The following is a 17,500-nucleotide window of genomic DNA, read 5'->3' as shown; positions in this document are numbered from 1 at the left end:
TGTTACAAAATCCAAGATGGACAATAAACACAGAGACTTATGCTGGCATGAATGTGGCAAGCGAGGTACATTGCTGCACCTACTCTGGGAATGCCCAGCGGTAAAAAAACGTTGGTCAGAAGTAATATCCTTATTATCTGAATCTTTAAAAGTTAATTTCCCTATATGTCCCATTGCATGTCTACTGGGTCTCAAGCCAGATGGCAATGTTGCAAGGACTACCGATCGGCTCTGGACATTGGGCTGTTTAGCCACAAAAAGACTCATCCTACTAAACTGGAAGGAACGCAAACCAGCCTGCTTTACTAGGGACTCATGGCTGAGGGAGTATCTGGACCGACTGAACATGGAGCGTGCAGCTTCTCTGCTGGGGGATTTTGAGGGGAGACAGGAGGATTGCGGTTCACTGTCCACAGCTCTCCTATCTGACCCTGTCCATATGGCATCTCCTGTGTAATGTATAATGTATGTAATGTCCTGTGTATGTCACAATCAGCTGTTTTAGGAAGTCCTCCTTGCATCCCCCCCCCCCCCCCCCCCCCCCCCCCCCTGTTATGTTTTGTTTAGTTGTTTGTTGTTACATGTTTTGTTGTATGTTCTGTTACCTGGAGCAATGTCTGTTTATTTTATAACTGAAAAATTAAAATATATTTAAAAAATAAAAACATTTAAATTGATGTAATAAAGGAACTACAGCACGGTCACATGACTTCACGTCACCACCGCTAAGCTAAAGGTGGCTAATGTTGGGCTATAAAGGAACTACAGCACGGTCACATGACTTCACATCACCACCGCTAAGCTAAAGGAGGCTAATGTTGGGCTATAAAGGAACTACAGCACGGTCACATGACTTCACATCACCACCGCTAAGCTAAAGGAGGCTAATGTTGGGCTATGAAGGAACTACAGCACGGTCACATGACTTCACGTCACCACCGCTAAGCTAAAGGTGGCTAATGTTGGGCTATAAAGGAACTACAGCACGGTCACATGACTTCACGTCACCACCGCTAAGCTAAAGGAGGCTAATGTTGGGCTATAAAGGAACTACAGCACGGTCACATGACTTCACGTCACCACCGCTAAGCTAAAGGAGGCTAATGTTGGGCTATAAAGGAACTACAGCACGGTCACATGACTTCACGTCACCACCGCTAAGCTAAAGGTGGCTAATGTTGGGCTATAAAGGAACTACAGCACGGTCACATGACTTCACGTCACCACCTCTAAGCTAAAGGAGGCTAATGTTGGGCTATAAAGGAACTACAGCACGGTCACATGACTTCACGTCACCACCTCTAAGCTAAAGGAGGCTAATGTTGGGCTATAAAGGAACTACAGCACGGTCACATGACTTCACGTCACCACCGCTAAGCTAAAGGTGGCTAATGTTGGGCTATAAAGGAACTACAGCACGGTCACATGACTTCATGTCACCACCGCTAAGCTAAAGGTGGCTAATGTTGGGCTATGAAGGAACTACAGCAAGGTCACATGACTTCACGTCACCACCGCTAAGCTAAAGGTGGCTAATGTTGGGCTATGAAGGAACTACAGCACGGTCACATGACTTCATGTCACCACCGCTAAGCTAAAGGTGGCTAATGTTGGGCTATGAAGGAACTACAGCAAGGTCACATGACTTCACGTCACCACCGCTAAGCTAAAGGTGGCTAATGTTGGGCTATAAAGGAACTACAGCACGGTCACATGAATTCATGTCACAACTGCTAAGCTAAAGGAGGCTAATGTTGGGCTAAAAAGGAACTACAGCACGGTCACATGACTTCACGTCACCACCGCTAAGCTAAAGGAGGCTAATGTTGGGCTATAAAGGAACTACAGCACGGTCACATGACTTCACGTCACCACCGCTAAGCTAAAGGAGGCTAATGTTGGGCTATAAAGGAACTACAGCACGGTCACATGACTTCACGTCACCACCGCTAAGCTAAAGGAGGCTAATGTTGGGCTATAAAGGAACTACAGCACGGTCACATGACTTCCCGTCACCACCGCTAAGCTAAAGGAGGCTAATATTGGGCTATAAAGGAACTACAGCACGGTCACATGACTTCACGTCACCACCGCTAAGCTAAAGGAGGCTAATGTTGGAACTACAGCACTAACAACCAAAAACACATTCAGACAACCATTGACTTCCGGGACAGGAAGTGATGAAATGCTGAGTCATTTGATGTGCGTCTATACTCTGTCATGTCAGTAAAATGGGGTTTACATTTTAGAAGAGTTCACTTTCTCTTCTCTGTTATTTATTGAAGCTGTGTGTGTGTGTGTGTGTGTGTGTGTGTGTGTGTGTGTGTGTGTGTGTGTACACACGCGTGAGTGTGTGTGTCTGTGCGTGTCTGCACGTGTCTGATGTCGTAGTTTGTACAGATTGCAGCGTGACAGAATGTTCTGTTTTTTTTTTACCAACCACCCGGTGCCCCTCCCTTCGCTCTTTCTATTTATAAAGCTGAACATGCACTCATCTGTAATTGATCACTACTTGTTCTTCTGCAAATCCTAACCTTTCATCACTGAGAAATACATCGAACTCCCTCAGCACTGGTGCATTAAAAAATATATTACAAATATCTCTGCAGTCGTTCTTTCATCAATTACTTCTGTCAAATCCACCAATAATCTCTCTCTCTCACTCTCTCTCTCTCACTCTCACTCACTCTCTCACTCTCTCACACACACACACACACACACACACACACACACACACACACACACACACACACACACACACACACACACACACACACACACACACACACACACACACACACACACACACACACACACACACACACAGACACACACACACACACACACACACACACACACACACACACACACACACACACACACACTCACCCTTTCTCGTCTCCCTCTGATGAGTTGCTGTCCTGCTTGTTGGACATTGGTTCCATGAAGCCTCAGTCCTGTCCAGCAGCCAATCACAGGACAGGAGGAGGCGGGCCTTGAGCTGGCCAGCCTGCTCAGCATTCGCCGGCGGGCCCGTCACTCGATAACCATCTGAGGATCTGCGTAGGGATTGGCTGAGAGGGGCACGGGGGACGGGACATCACTGGAAGCATCAGAGCGCTGGAGAGAGAAGACAGAGAGACATTAAAATCAATGAAATGCTATTTGTACATTTATTATGATATGTTTTGTTTATTGATTAGATGTTTACATTATTTTATTACATATTTGTTTTGTTTATATTTTTTATTATATTAAGTGATATTTTTTATATATTTATTTTGTATATTTTTATATATTTAAAAGCAAGTTCAAACCCCACTGCAGTCAGCATGTCGTTGTGTCCCTGAGACACTTCACCCCAAAGTGCTCCTGTGGGGATTGTCCACAGTATTGAGTATGTAACTCGGTTTGGATAAAAGCGTCTAACAAGTGGCATGTGATGTTTACAGTAGATCTGCCTCAGTGTTTCCTCACTGTGAGGACCGGCCACAGGGGGGCAGCAGAGTGTGGTCATATGACCTCAGCTGACCTCCCCTCACCCTGCAGGAACACACATGCACATGCAACATCTGCATTATTATGATTAAATATTCGTTTTTTTTTGTTGGCACCTGGGAGATTTTTAACATCCTTTGGTCTTATTGATCTATTATTATAATAAGCAGTGTTTTATTTCACCATTTAGCATTTCATTTGGAGCCCTTCTTAGTCTATTCTACTTGCATTCATTCCACTTCTCCTGCACTACCTGCACTTTAGTCTCGCTCTATTTTTTTTTACCGTTTTTCTGTTTGTTTTGTATATATTTATGTTGTAATTGTATTGTTTTCTGACCTGTACATATGCTTCAGGTAGATGTTCCTTTTTACTGTGAGGGTCGTATCACATGCTGTACACACAGTGAAGCCCTGTTATTGTGTCTAAGGGACAAAACGACATGCTGACTGCAGTGGGACTCAAACTTGCTATCCCCTGATTCGAAGTTCAGCACACTATCCACTGAGTCACAGCCGCCCACCACCAGTAAAGCCCTCTATGTGTTATTGTGATATTAGGCTATATAAATAAGGTTTGATTTGAATATAATTGCTTATTTTGAAGGGTTACTTTCCTTAAGAGTGATTAATTTACAAACTAACTGTTTATATTGTATTAAAACAAATATGTCTGGGTTTGTATATGTTATGTCATGTTGTTTATATGTTAGGTCAAGAACACATTCTGATTTATCTGAGCTGAGCATCAGGGTATTAAGATCATCTAGAGCCAGTTAACACACACAAATATACGCAATCATTTACAAGACTGTCGGCTTCATAAACATGTCCTCCTACCTCTGAGGAACCGAAGGGAACCCACAAACACACTTTAACCAACACACACCAACAACTATTCAAGTACTTTACAAAAGACTCCTGTGGTTTCCCATCACTAAAAGAGAGTTTTGCCATGCCTTAAAGTATAATAAAATATTTGGTACTGGAAATAAAAGGTCATTATTTGATGTCCATGTAGTAACTATTTTTAAAATGGTCTGTTTTTACTGAGAATAAAGATAAGCTGCACTTCTACAGACGAGCCAGCAGAGGGCAGCAGAGTGTGAGAGATCACACACACACACACATACCATGTATACATCACTTCAGGGGACATTACATTGACTTAACCCTAAACAAGTCTTCACCTTAAAATGTATTCATGATGTCCCCATAAGGGGGGCGAGTCCCCACACGTGACTGTGGAAACATATTTAGGTCCCCACAAGTATAGTAATGCTAGGCCACACACAAACACACACACACAAACGGCAATCACTTCTCGTCACATTGTGTATTCATGACAGACGCCTCGCATAAATACATTTAAATTACATGTTTTGCTCGTAATGTCTCTTTTCCCATACAGCTGCTCATCTATTGTCCACACAGGTTTTAAGCTTGGATTCAAAACGGATGTTAATGCACAGCAGAACGTTTGTATGTAGCGATGAAGAGATAAGCCACTAGACAAGGCTTCATCACACAGACAGACGGACGGACGGACGGACGGACGGACGGACGGACGGACGGACGGACGGACGGACGGACGGACGGACGGACGGACGGACGGACGGACGGACGGACGGACGGACGGACGGACGGACAGACAGACAGACAGACAGACAGACAGACAGACAGACAGACAGACAGACAGACAGACAGACAGACAGACAGACAGACAGACAGACAGACAGACAGACAGACAGACAGACAGACAGACAGACAGACAGACAGACAGACAGACAGACAGACAGACAGACAGACAGACAGACAGACAGACACACACACACACACACACACACACACATACACACACACACACACACACACACACACACACACACACACACACACACACACCTCCTGTTAGTACATGATATCTTCCTCAAACTGATCAGGGATGTCTGTGATCAGTTGCTCTGCAGGTAACACTCGTATAGTTCCATTTTACCCCAACAGGCAGAACAATCTGGAGCATCTTTGTTAGATTTGCTTGAACAAATAGTTAAATTCTGAATTAACTAAGAGCAAAATGAACAATTAAAAAAATGCTAACAATGTACATTAATCTAAATGTGACAGGTGCAGTTTAAAGAGGTGGTGATGTTCATGCAGACTGTTCAAACTGTATGAACATCAACTTGACAGGTCATATGATTACTATTATTATATTGCAATAGGAGCCCGTTGCTGCCTCTCTTCACTTCTGGTCTCACGCTAACGGCACGTTGTTATCACGAGAGATGAATCGGATCAAAAGCAAAGATCATTATTTCATAAGATTTCTGAGACGCCTCTGTCAACGGCAGCTAACTGTTGAGTGATCAAATCTAAATCCAACCGCACTGAGCCAACAGTCACAGTGTTTGATAACAGCTGTTTGAATGGAATTAAGTTAAATAAATAGTCGCTCTCGGATCTGACAACGTTCCTCTGTGTTTGCTGATCCTGTGCAACATGTTTTCATTCATGCACACTGAAAGACACTAAGTAAATACAAAGAGCAATGAACCCAGCTCAACCCAACCCTGCTCCACACACACACACACACACACACACACACACACACACACACACACACACACACACACACACACACACACACACACACACACACACACACACACACACACACACACACACACACACACACACACACACACACACACACACACACACACACACACACACACACACACTTGTAGTCTGCTGAGGCTGATTGGAGGAGAAGCAGCAGTTTCATCACAGATATCCCCCTCCCTCTCCACTTCCTCCCTTCCTATCACCCACCCTCTCTCTGTGTAATCACTCCCACATAATCAACAAAAAGAGAGAGAGAGGAGAAAGAGAGAGAAAGAGAGAGAGAGAGAAAGAGAGAGAGGGGGGGGAACCAGAGCCCCAAAAAGAACAATCACAGCAGGTTTTACAATCTAATTCCAGTTCTGCAACAACAGGAGCACACACACACACACACACACACACACACACACACACACACACACACACACACACACACACACACACACACACACACACACACACACACACACACACACACACACACACACACACACACACACACAAAAACAACTCAAGAAATGTAAATATTGAATCTGTCAAAATACAATGTGCTGGACATACATTATCAAAACCGTTACTTACCCGACAGCAGAAGTGCAGTTAGCTCTGCAGCTGCTATCTGATGTTAGCATTGGGATGTTTACAGTTCGCAGGGTGCATGTTTAACATGGAAATAATCCATGATGGTGAACTGTATACAGAACATGTTAGCTGATGAGTATCTGATGGAGAAAGGGATCAGCTGAAATCTGACGCTCAAATCTGACGGATCAGCGGGCGCGACTTAGCGGGGTAAAAAAGATTAGCATGTACTGGGCTAAGACGATGCTATCAGCGCAAATTAGCTAATTGCTGAGGTGAAGCCTGTTTATTTAACCCCTCTTAGTGCATGGAGGTTAAAGCTGAAACAAGACGAGAAGCTACATGCTGCTACTCTGAGCTACATGCTAACAACAGCATGCTAACTCCATCCATGATGCTACCATACTCACACAAACAATCTTTAAAGTAGAGACACTACATACTGATATACACCTGAACATCAGCAGGAGAGGGGAGAGGACTCTTTAAAGTAGAGACTCTACATACTGATATACACCTGAACATCAGCAGGAGAGGACTCTTTAAAGTAGAGACACTACATACTGATATACACCTGAACATCAGCAGGAGAGGACTCTTTAAAGTAGAGACACTACATACTGATATACACCTGAACATCAGCAGGAGAGGACTCTTTAAAGTAGAGACACTACATACTGATATACACCAGAACATCAGCAGGAGAGGACTCTTTAAAGTAGAGACACTACATACTGATATACACCTGAACATCAGCAGGAGAGGACTCTTTAAAGTAGAGACACTACATACTGATATACACCTGAACATCAGCAGGAGAGGACTCTTTAAAGTAGAGACACTACATACTGATATACACCTGAACATCAGCAGGAGAGGACTCTTTAAAGTAGAGACACTACACACTGATATACACCTGAACATCAGCAGGAGAGGAGTCTTTAAAGTAGAGACACTACATACTGATATACACCTGAACATCAGCAGGAGAGGACTCTTTAAAGTAGAGACACTACATACTGATATACACCTGAACATCAGCAGGAGAGGACTCTTTAAAGTAGAGACACTACATACTGATATACACCTGAACATCAGCAGGAGAGGACTCTTTAAAGTAGAGACACTACATACTGATATACACCTGAATATCAGCAGGAGAGGACTCTTTAAAGTAGAGACTCTACATACTGATATACACCTGAACATCAGCAGGAGAGGACTCTTTAAAGTAGAGACTCTACATACTGATATACACCTGAACATCAGCAGGAGAGGACTCTTTAAAGTAGAGACTCTACATACTGATATACACCTGAACATCAGCAGGAGAGGACTCTTAAATAGTAGAGACACTACATACTGTTATACACTCTGAACATCAGCAGGAGAGGACTCTTTAAAGTAGAGACACTACATACTGATATACACCTAAACATCAGCTGGAGAGGACTCTTTAAAGTAGAGACACTACATACTGATATACACCTGAACATCAGCAGGAGAGGACTCTTTAAAGTACAGACTCTACATACTGATATACACCTGAACATCAGCAGGAGAGGACTCTTTAAAGTAGAGACACTACATACTGTTATACACCTGAACATCAGCAGGAGAGGACTCTTTAAAGTAGAGACACTACATACTGATATACACCTGAACATCAGCAGGAGAGGACTCTTTAAAGTAGAGACACTACATACTGATATACACCTGAACATCAGTAGGAGAGGACTCTTTAAAGTAGAGACACTACATACTGATATACACCTGAACATCAGCAGGAGAGGACTCTTTAATGTAGAGAAACTACATACTGATATACACCTGAACATCAGTAGGAGAGGACTCTTTAAAGTAGAGACACTACATACTGATATACACCTGAACATCAGCAGGAGAGGACTCTTTATAGTAGAGACACTACATACTGATATACACCTGAACATCAGCAGGAGAGGACTCTTTAAAGTAGAGACACTACATACTGATATACACCTGAACATCAGCAGGAGAGGACTCTTTAAAGTAGAGACACTACATACTGATATACACCTGAACATCAGCAGGAGAGGACTCTTTAAAGTAGAGACACTACATACTGATATACACCTGAACATCAGCAGGAGAGGACTCTTTAAAGTAGAGAAACTACATACTGATATACACCTGAACATCAGCAGGAGAGGACTCTTTATAGTAGAGACACTACATACTGATATACACCTGAACATCAGCAGGAGAGGACTCTTTAAAGTAGAGACACTACATACTGATATACACCTGAACATCAGCAGGAGAGGACTCTTTAAAGTAGAGACACTACTGATATACACCTGAACATCAGCAGGAGAGGACTCTTTAAAGTAGAGACTCTACATACTGATATACACCTGAACATCAGCAGGAGAGGACTCTTTAAAGTAGAGACACTACATACTGATATACACCTGAACATCAGCAGGAGAGGACTCTTTAAAGTAGAGACACTACATACTGATATACACCTGAACATCAGCAGGAGAGGACTCTTTAAAATAGAGACACTACATACTGATATACACCTGAACATCAGCAGGAGAGGACTCTTTAAAGTAGAGACACTACATACTGATATACACCTGAACATCAGCAGGAGAGGACTCTTTAAAGTAGAGACACTACATACTTATATACACCTGAACATCAGCAGGAGAGGACTCTTTAAAGTAGAGACTCTACATATACACCTGAACATCAGCAGGAGAGGACTCTTTAAAGTAGAGACACTACATACTGATATAAACCTGAACATCAGCAGGAGAGGACTCTTTAAAGTAGAGACACTACATACTGATATACACCTGAACATCAGCAGGAGAGGACTCTTTAAAGTAGAGACACTACATACTGATATAAACCTGAACATCAGCAGGAGAGGACTCTTTAAAGTAGAAACACTACATCAGGGATAATGTGCAGCGGAGCGGTCATTATGGGGAAAAGAACACCGACAGGCCGATCAGGAGCCTGACGCGAAGCGGAGGGATCTAGATCGGCATAATGACGAAGTCGCTGCACATTATCCCGCTTATCACACGGCCACATTCTCAACAAAGTAACGATATGACTCCTAATATTAATTGCAATGCTTTTGTGGATTTAGAAAATGATTTTATTGATTTAAAAAATAGTTGTATGTATTGATTTAAATTGACATGCATCCGCTAAGAAAAATAGTCCGTTGTTACCGTTTAAACAACGTAGCAACGGCAGGAACTGCTTCGATAGCGTTTTTTGCTGACATCTTTGATTACAGATTTGAAAACATCGTTGCTTGCTTTAAAAGTAGCAGACTTCATGATGTCAAAGCTTGGAGAGTATCTAGATATCCCTGCCCTAATGCCAAAGGAACTGCACACTGAATATGTGTCGCCGTCTGATGTCTATGTCTGGACCGCTGCGTAAAAAGGAGGATTTCTGCTCCGTTACTTCTCCGCTGTTTTCTTGTCGCTCTTGTCTTGTCAGTTAGAAAAGCAAACTGCATGCAGATTGCTTTTCAGCCGAACTGTAAACGGTTAAATCGAACAGACTTGTTTGTGCAGATGTGAGCGTCCTTAACAAAGGTCAAAAAGTGCTTGACAGCGGTATGTCTGTTCTGGATTAACAATGTGTCACGTGTTCTGAATTGACCAATCAGAATTGAGTATTCAACTAAGCCATGTAATAAAAACTGATATACACCTGATGTTATGTTAAGTTATTATCATGATTATATGCAGATGTTTATCCTCAATAGACAGTACAGTTTGAGCTGCCAATGGAAAGAGAGTGAGTCCCAGGTTTGTGTGTGTGTGTGTGTGTGTGTGTGTGTGTGTGTGTGTGTGTGTGTGTGTGCGCGTGTGTAAATGTGTGTGTAGGTGTGTGACGTCTGTGTGTGACGTCTGTGTGTTATGAAGCAATCCAATGAGCTGCAGCCAGACACAATGTACAGACTCACTAAGTGTTTGGATCTTATTCTGCAGTTATTACTGATGTCTCCCCTCAGGATGAAATGACCACATCCCCCCGATACTTGTTTTAGGAAACTCTCCGTACATGTGGTAAAACATTTACTTCATTCATATTTAAACTGACACAGAAATGGAAAGAAAGGTCACATTATCTGAATGTTCCCTCCTCAATTCAGTGGTACTCAGATCCCCCGTGTGGAAGAGCGGAAGAAGTACTCAGATCTTGTACTTGAGTCAAAGTAGAAGTACTCAGATCTGGTACTTGAGTCAAAGTAGAAGTACTCAGATCTTGTACTTGAGTAAAAGTAGAAGTACTCAGATCTTGTACTTTCGTAAAAGTAGAAGTACTCAGATCTTGTACTTTCGTAAAAGTAGAAGTACTCAGATCTTGTACTTTAGTAAAAGTAGAAGTACTCAGATCTTGTACTTGAGTCAAAGTAGAAGTACTCAGATCTGGTACTTGAGTAAAAGTAGAAGTACTCAGATCTTGTACTTGAGCAAAAGTAGAAGTACTCAGATCTTGTACTTGAGTAAAAGTAGAAGTACAAATATCTCGTACTTAGAAATTAATTGTTTTAATACTGGCTGCTGGCCCTTACTTAGACAATTCAACTTCTGCAATACAACTTTTACTTTGAGATATATACTTCCACTTTTACTTATATCACCTGGCCCACTTTATAAATAATAAACACATTTTTTATAAATACTGCTCCTGGTACTGGATGTTTTGCAATTTGTGTAATTTCTATTTTGATCTTGAACACTTCATGAAAGCTTCTTCATTAATACTAAGCTTTAATTGGCTCTTAATGTGTACTGTAACTCCTCCTCTTCCCCTCTGTGGACACATAGGAGTTTTCTGATTCTGAGTTTTTAGACACTTTCCTTTGAACCCCGTCTCTCTGCATCGTGTCTTCCTCTGCTCCACTTTTCTTCTGTTGTTTACAGCAATCATCCACTGTGTGTGCTCATTGTTTTCCCCGCTCCCATTGACTATGTATGGCTGCCGCTTCTCTGCCAGCGACTGCAATTACCCACCGCTCAGAGAGTGTGTACGAGTGTGTGTGTGAATGTGTGTGTGTGTGTGGGGGTGCTCACATTTGTCCATTCACGTGTGCATTTCTCAGCAAGTATGCATATATAAGTGTGAGACTTTGTGTTTGTGGGTGTCACACAACTGTATACACATTAATGAGTTTGCACGCTTATCCCCCGGGTGTGTGTTTGTGTGTGTGTGTGTGTGTGTGTGTGTGTCTTTAGTTTACATGACGGTGTGTGTGTGTGTGCTTTAGTTTACATGACTGTGTGTGTGTGGTGTGTGTGTGTGTGTGTGTGTGTGTGTGTGTGTGTGTGTGTGTGTGTGTGTGCTTTAGTTTACATGACGGTGTGTGTGTGTGTGCTTTAGTTTACATGACTGTGTGTGTGTGTTGGTGTGTGTGTGTGTGTGTGTGTGTGTGTGTGTGTGTGTGTGGTGTGTGTGTGTGAGTGTGTGTGTGTGTGTGTGTGTGTGTGTGTGTATAATGAAGCCTTGTTGAGTGGCTTATTTCTTCATCGCTGCATAAAAACGTTCTGCTTTTTCAGTTTTGCACCCGTCAAACTTTCCTCCTCTTCCTCTTTCCACACCGATACACCTGTGTGTGAAGCAGCTTTGTGGACAATTGATGAGCAGCTGTACGGGAAAAGAGACATGTTACGAGCAAAACATGTCATTTAAATGTATTTCTGCGAAGCGTGGTTCATGAATACACAATGTGACGAGAAGTGATTACCACTGGGCGAGTGTAGGCAGTATTTGAATAGGGAAAACTCCTTTGCAACGATGCACGACAATCATCACGCTGAGTGTGTCAGCTCAAGAGAAACAGCTCTAACACCCCCCCCCTAACACACACACCCCTTACACCCCCCCAACACACCCCCCTAACACACACCCCTAACACCCCCCCTAACACTCACCCCCCTAACACACCCCCTAACACCCCCCCCCCCACCTAACACACCCCTAACACCCCCCCCTAACACCCCCCTAACACAACCACACCCCCTAACACACCCCCCCCCTAACACACCCCCCCTAACACTCACCCCCCTAACACACCACCCCCTAACACACACCCCCCTAAAACTCACCCCCCTAACACACCCCCCTAACACTCACCCCCCCTAACACTCACCCCTCTAACACACACCCCCCTAACACACACCCCCCAACACACACACCCCTAATACCCCCCCTAACACACACACCCCTAACACCCCCCCCTAACACTCACCCCTCTAACACTCACCCCCCTAACACACCCCCCCCTAACACCCCCCCCACTAACACCCCCCTCCCTAACATACCACCCACTAACACCCCCCCTAACACCCCCCCTAACACACACCCCCCTAACAACCCCCCCTAACACACACCCCTAACACCCCCCCCCCCAACACCCCCCCCTAACACCCCCCCCTAACACACACCCCCCTAACACTCAAAACTTTGGTTGCAAAGACATATTTGTTCCTTCATATGAACTCATTTCATTTTGTCTTTTTAGCATTTTATACCTCAAACAAAGACCTGTATTTTCTTCTATGTACGTGAGGAGTGTTTGAGAATACACCAGACCTTGAGTTCTGTATTGTCGGGGTAAACAAGGACATATCTGCATAAAGCCGAACATAAAAAGAGACTGTCACGATATCCCTGTTCAAACCATCTTGCACACACTGAGGCGAGACACAAGTGATGTTTCTCGGATCAGATCTCTGCAGCTCTCCCTGTCTCTGCCTCTGACGAGCCGGCGTGAAGCCTGCCAAGAATGTGAGTCTGCCACGGCTGACCTTCCCCTCGCCTCCTCTCTGTTTGTGTGGATGTGTCGGAGTCTCTGGACACTGTTGATGTAATTCAGTCTGCAGAAGCTGCTAGGGAGGCGCCCAGGTGCATCCTAACTAGGTGGCATCCTAACTAGGTGCCCGAACCACCTCAACTGGCTCCTTTTAACGCGAAGGAGAAGCGGTTCAACTCCGACTCCCTCCGGATGACTGAACTTCTCACCTATTCCCTAAGGGAGACGCCAGCCACCCTGCGGAGAAAACCCATCTCGGCCGCTTGTACCCGCTTATATATACTTATATATACATACATATATATAAAAATAAGAAAAATAAATAACTGACTCAAAGACACATCATTTCAAAGCACACAACAACAAGCCCTTTCTATTTACTGAATTGGTGCCATATGTCTGCTGCATCTGCACAACCAGAGTTTAAATCACTAAAAGCTCAGGGTTTGTTGCCGTGTATTCATGTTGCAGCAACAGCATTGATTATCAAGCCTCATCACTGGCTCTAAAGGCCACATACAGGCTTTATTCATGTACAAATAGACAAATGCATGTCTGGTTAAAGAGCCCCCCCCCCCCCCTCATTGTGTCCAACAATTCAGAACGTTTTCTCAGCCTGTTCTTTACAAGTGCCATAAAACAGTAAGGTAGATGTGTATATTATATAAAGTGCTACATGTTGTGCACATTCAGGCAGCTTCTTCGTGAAGTTGCTGTTTGTTTCCTAAATTAAAGTAAGCACCATCTTGCAGTTAAAATGTGAGCTTTAGGAAGCGATAAAACCCACCAGCTGCTACAGGAAAGAAGAGATAAAAACAGCAGTCAAAACTTCTTCCTATATGAAATATATTCTGGCCCATGTTGTATCTTAAGCTGGATCTCCTGCTGAGGATATCTGGACCCCGAGGACACAGTGGGGATAATACCTGCAACTATTCTGTTATTGGATGAACTCAATAACCCCACAGTGACTTCCCTTCCTCTTATAATCCTTTCCTCATATACAATGGCTCCTCAGTTCCTGTCAGCAAGGAAAGTTAACGTTACTTTACATTTTTATTGTACAATGCCATGTCTTTTTATGCTGCTGCAACACAAACACTTTTGGGATCAATAAAGTTCTCTCTCTCTCTCTCTCTCTCTCTCTTCTCTCTCTCTCTCTCTCTCTCTCTCTCTCTCTCTCTCTCTCTCTCTCTCGTTGTGAGTGGACCAGTGAGCGTTTGTTTGAAGTCTGCAACTTTTCAAACCATTGTTAACAATTCACTTTTCTCTGGGTGATAGTTGATGTCTTTGTGCATCACTTCACCGACTTTGGTGTTTTATTGGTGGTGTTGTTGTTTGGTTGCACTGGTGAATTGTTTTTCTAATTGTTTGTCTCTAGCTGCTGCAGCTGCAGTCACGCCGCCCGGCATGGCGTTCCGTGGCAGCTGCGCTGGGTTAGAGAAGCTGACTCGCCAACACGCCATCAAGCTCTCTCCACCTGTCGGTGTGTGGGTGGAGGAGTGTGGTCTGGCTGTGGGGGCTGTGGTGGGATATGGCAGAGTCAAATCTGCCTCCCGCATGAACAGTGCAGTGGTCATATTTTTAGACTGCAGTGAGAAAGCTAACCAGCTGGTGGAGAGCGGGCTAGTGATTAAAGGTAAGACCCCTCAAAGCGCTTTACATACTACATGTCGTTCACCCATTCATACAGAGCAGTGTACCTTACTCTAGGACCTAACATTCACACACATTCACACACCGTTGGCAATGCCATCGTAAGCAACTCAGGGTTAAGTATCTTGCCCAAGGATACATCGACATGTTGACTGCATGGGCTGGGATCGAACCCACAACCTTCTGGTTGAAAGACGACCACACTCCCTAACAGCCACAGTCGCCTCTATGCTGTTACCCGTGCTACCCCTTGTCACTCCATCTCTAATGTACCCCCCGTTTCTGAGAAACGAGTTGTGGAGAGAGAGCTGGCTCGACACGGGCAGCTTGCGTCTCCCATTAAGTTGATCCCCCTGGGCTGTAAATCCCCGCACCTCAAGCACGTTGCTGTCTTTTAGGAGACAGGTGCTTATGGTCCTGAAGAATGATGAAGAGGATCTGAATCTGGTTCTCACGTTCAAAATTGATGATTTTGTGTATACTGTATATGTTACGTCTGACATCTTCAAATGTTTTGGTTGTGGAGTGGCAGGACACCTGATCCGCGGTGCCCGGAGAGGGCGGGTGATGCGCCCGCTGTGTCCGTGCTCGCAGCGTCCGTGCTCGCAGCGGGACCGACGGTGTCCGCGGCGGAGCCGTTGCCGGTTGCTTTGTCCACGGCTGGGCCCGCGCCGGAAACGCCGGTGGTGGAACTGCCGGTCAGTCGGTCCGTGGCAGAGCCAACGGTTTCACGCGTAGAAAGCACACAGGCAGACAGTATCACACACACAGACCCTCAGGTCACACAGGAAGCAGATAGTGAGCACACTGCAGCCAGAGGGGCTGAGTCTGTTCTGGAGGATGTGGTAATGGATGAGGATTTATTAGGGTTACTTGTTAAAAGGAAAAACAAGTGAGCAAAGGAAGTGTGGCTCAAAGAGGGAAGGTGTCAAAGAAGGAGTCGCTGTGTTCCTCCTCTCAGCCAGAGGGAGTCTCAGAGGACTCAGAGGACAGTGACAGTGAGTCATTCTTTTGACATCGTTGAGGTAGCAAAGGAGAGGAGTACTCTTTCCAGAGGATCAGATCCTTTCTGGCGGAGGGGGTGGAGGGGGAGGGGGGGAAGTTAGGGAATTATTTTGCTGATTTGCAGATTTTTCACATACTGCCAGGGTCCTCATGCGCGCATAGAAGCCTTAGGGGAACCTTTCTTCAGCGGCCCAGAGAAGGCTCGGTTAAAGAAGATACTTCAGAGGATCAGAGAGGAAACTGCAAAGAATGATGAATAAGTACATCTTGGTTTTATTTTTTTCTCTTTTATTTTTCTTCAGCCATGTTTTTGTTTATGTAATTATAATGTCATTATGAGAGACATAAAGCTAGGGCTCTTTACAGATTGACGTTTCTCAAGGGGATGCTAAGAGAGCATCTTTGTTTGTGGTGCTTTTCTTCTGGGACCGCATGCACTGGGTCCCTCAGAGCGTCCTGTTCCTGCCAAAGGAGGAGGGTGGACATGGCCTGGTTCACCTGGCGAGCAGAGGGGCTGCCTTCAGGCTCCGGTTCCTCCAGAGGTTCCTGACTGGACCTGCTGACCTGGTCTGGAGACCCGTAGCTCGGGCCTTATTAGCGCTGTGGTGGGCTGGGGTTGGCTGAGTCGCTGTTCCTAATGGACCTGAAAGGATTACAGTTGAACGGTCTCTCGGGTTTCTATGGAGGTCTGTTCAAGGTGCTGGGCCTTCTCTGCAGCAGAGACTCTGTGAGGAGAGGATCCTCACGCTGGGCCAGGTGGTGGAGGTGTGTGGCCCCCGCCTGAACAACGCTGCAGGCCTGGCCTCACGACTGAGCAGCCTCCTGCTGCAGAGGCACTGATCGCTGCTCACTGGAATGGACTGAAGTCTCCAAATGACAATGACTCTTTCCCAGAGATGCTATGTTTTTTCCTGATCTCAGTTGTGAGGGGTTTTTTTTTGTGTGAAAGTTAAAAAATGTTACTGATTTAGTTTTTAAGTTTAGCACCATGTCAAACAGAACGTTCATTATATGGTGATAATGTGTTTTTTGTGAAAAATTGTGAATAAAGGTGGTTTCAAAAATCTCTCTCTCTCTCTCTCTCTCTCTCTCTCTCTCTCTCTCAGTAATGCTAGCTAATGGTTGTCTGCAAGGTTATAGCCCCTTAAGGCTCTCTTTATAATGTTAGCTAATGTACTGGTTTCTAAACCTGTCTGTAATGTTAGTCAACTTGAGTGGTTCTAAAGTCTCTTTCAAGAGGTTAGCTTAACATTACCGTCTCCTAAGTCTCTCCTAATCATGTTGGCTAAGTTACTAGTTC

The 17,500-nt window shown here is 44.5% G+C and overlaps 1 protein-coding gene across 2 annotated transcripts in view; it reads right to left on the bottom strand.

Annotated features, from left to right (window-relative positions):
* The window catches only part of LOC307016568 (thyroid hormone receptor alpha), a 146,809-nt gene that overhangs the window by 48,100 nt on the left and 81,209 nt on the right, over positions 1–17,500 (bottom strand). For both annotated transcript variants that reach the window (XM_079645712.1, XM_079645713.1), the window contains one exon: positions 2,890–3,120. In XM_079645712.1, the coding sequence (XP_079501838.1) occupies positions 2,890–2,945 (56 nt within the window). In that variant the 5' untranslated portion in view covers positions 2,946–3,120. The remainder of the gene's footprint in view (positions 1–2,889; positions 3,121–17,500) is intronic.

This window comes from Notothenia rossii (genome assembly GCF_949606895.1).
Source record: "Notothenia rossii genome assembly, chromosome: 8".
In the NCBI taxonomy this organism is placed as follows: Eukaryota; Metazoa; Chordata; class Actinopteri; order Perciformes; family Nototheniidae; genus Notothenia; species Notothenia rossii.
The sequence above is the reverse complement of the archived record's forward strand: the minus strand, read 5'-3'. Positions and strand labels throughout refer to the sequence as shown.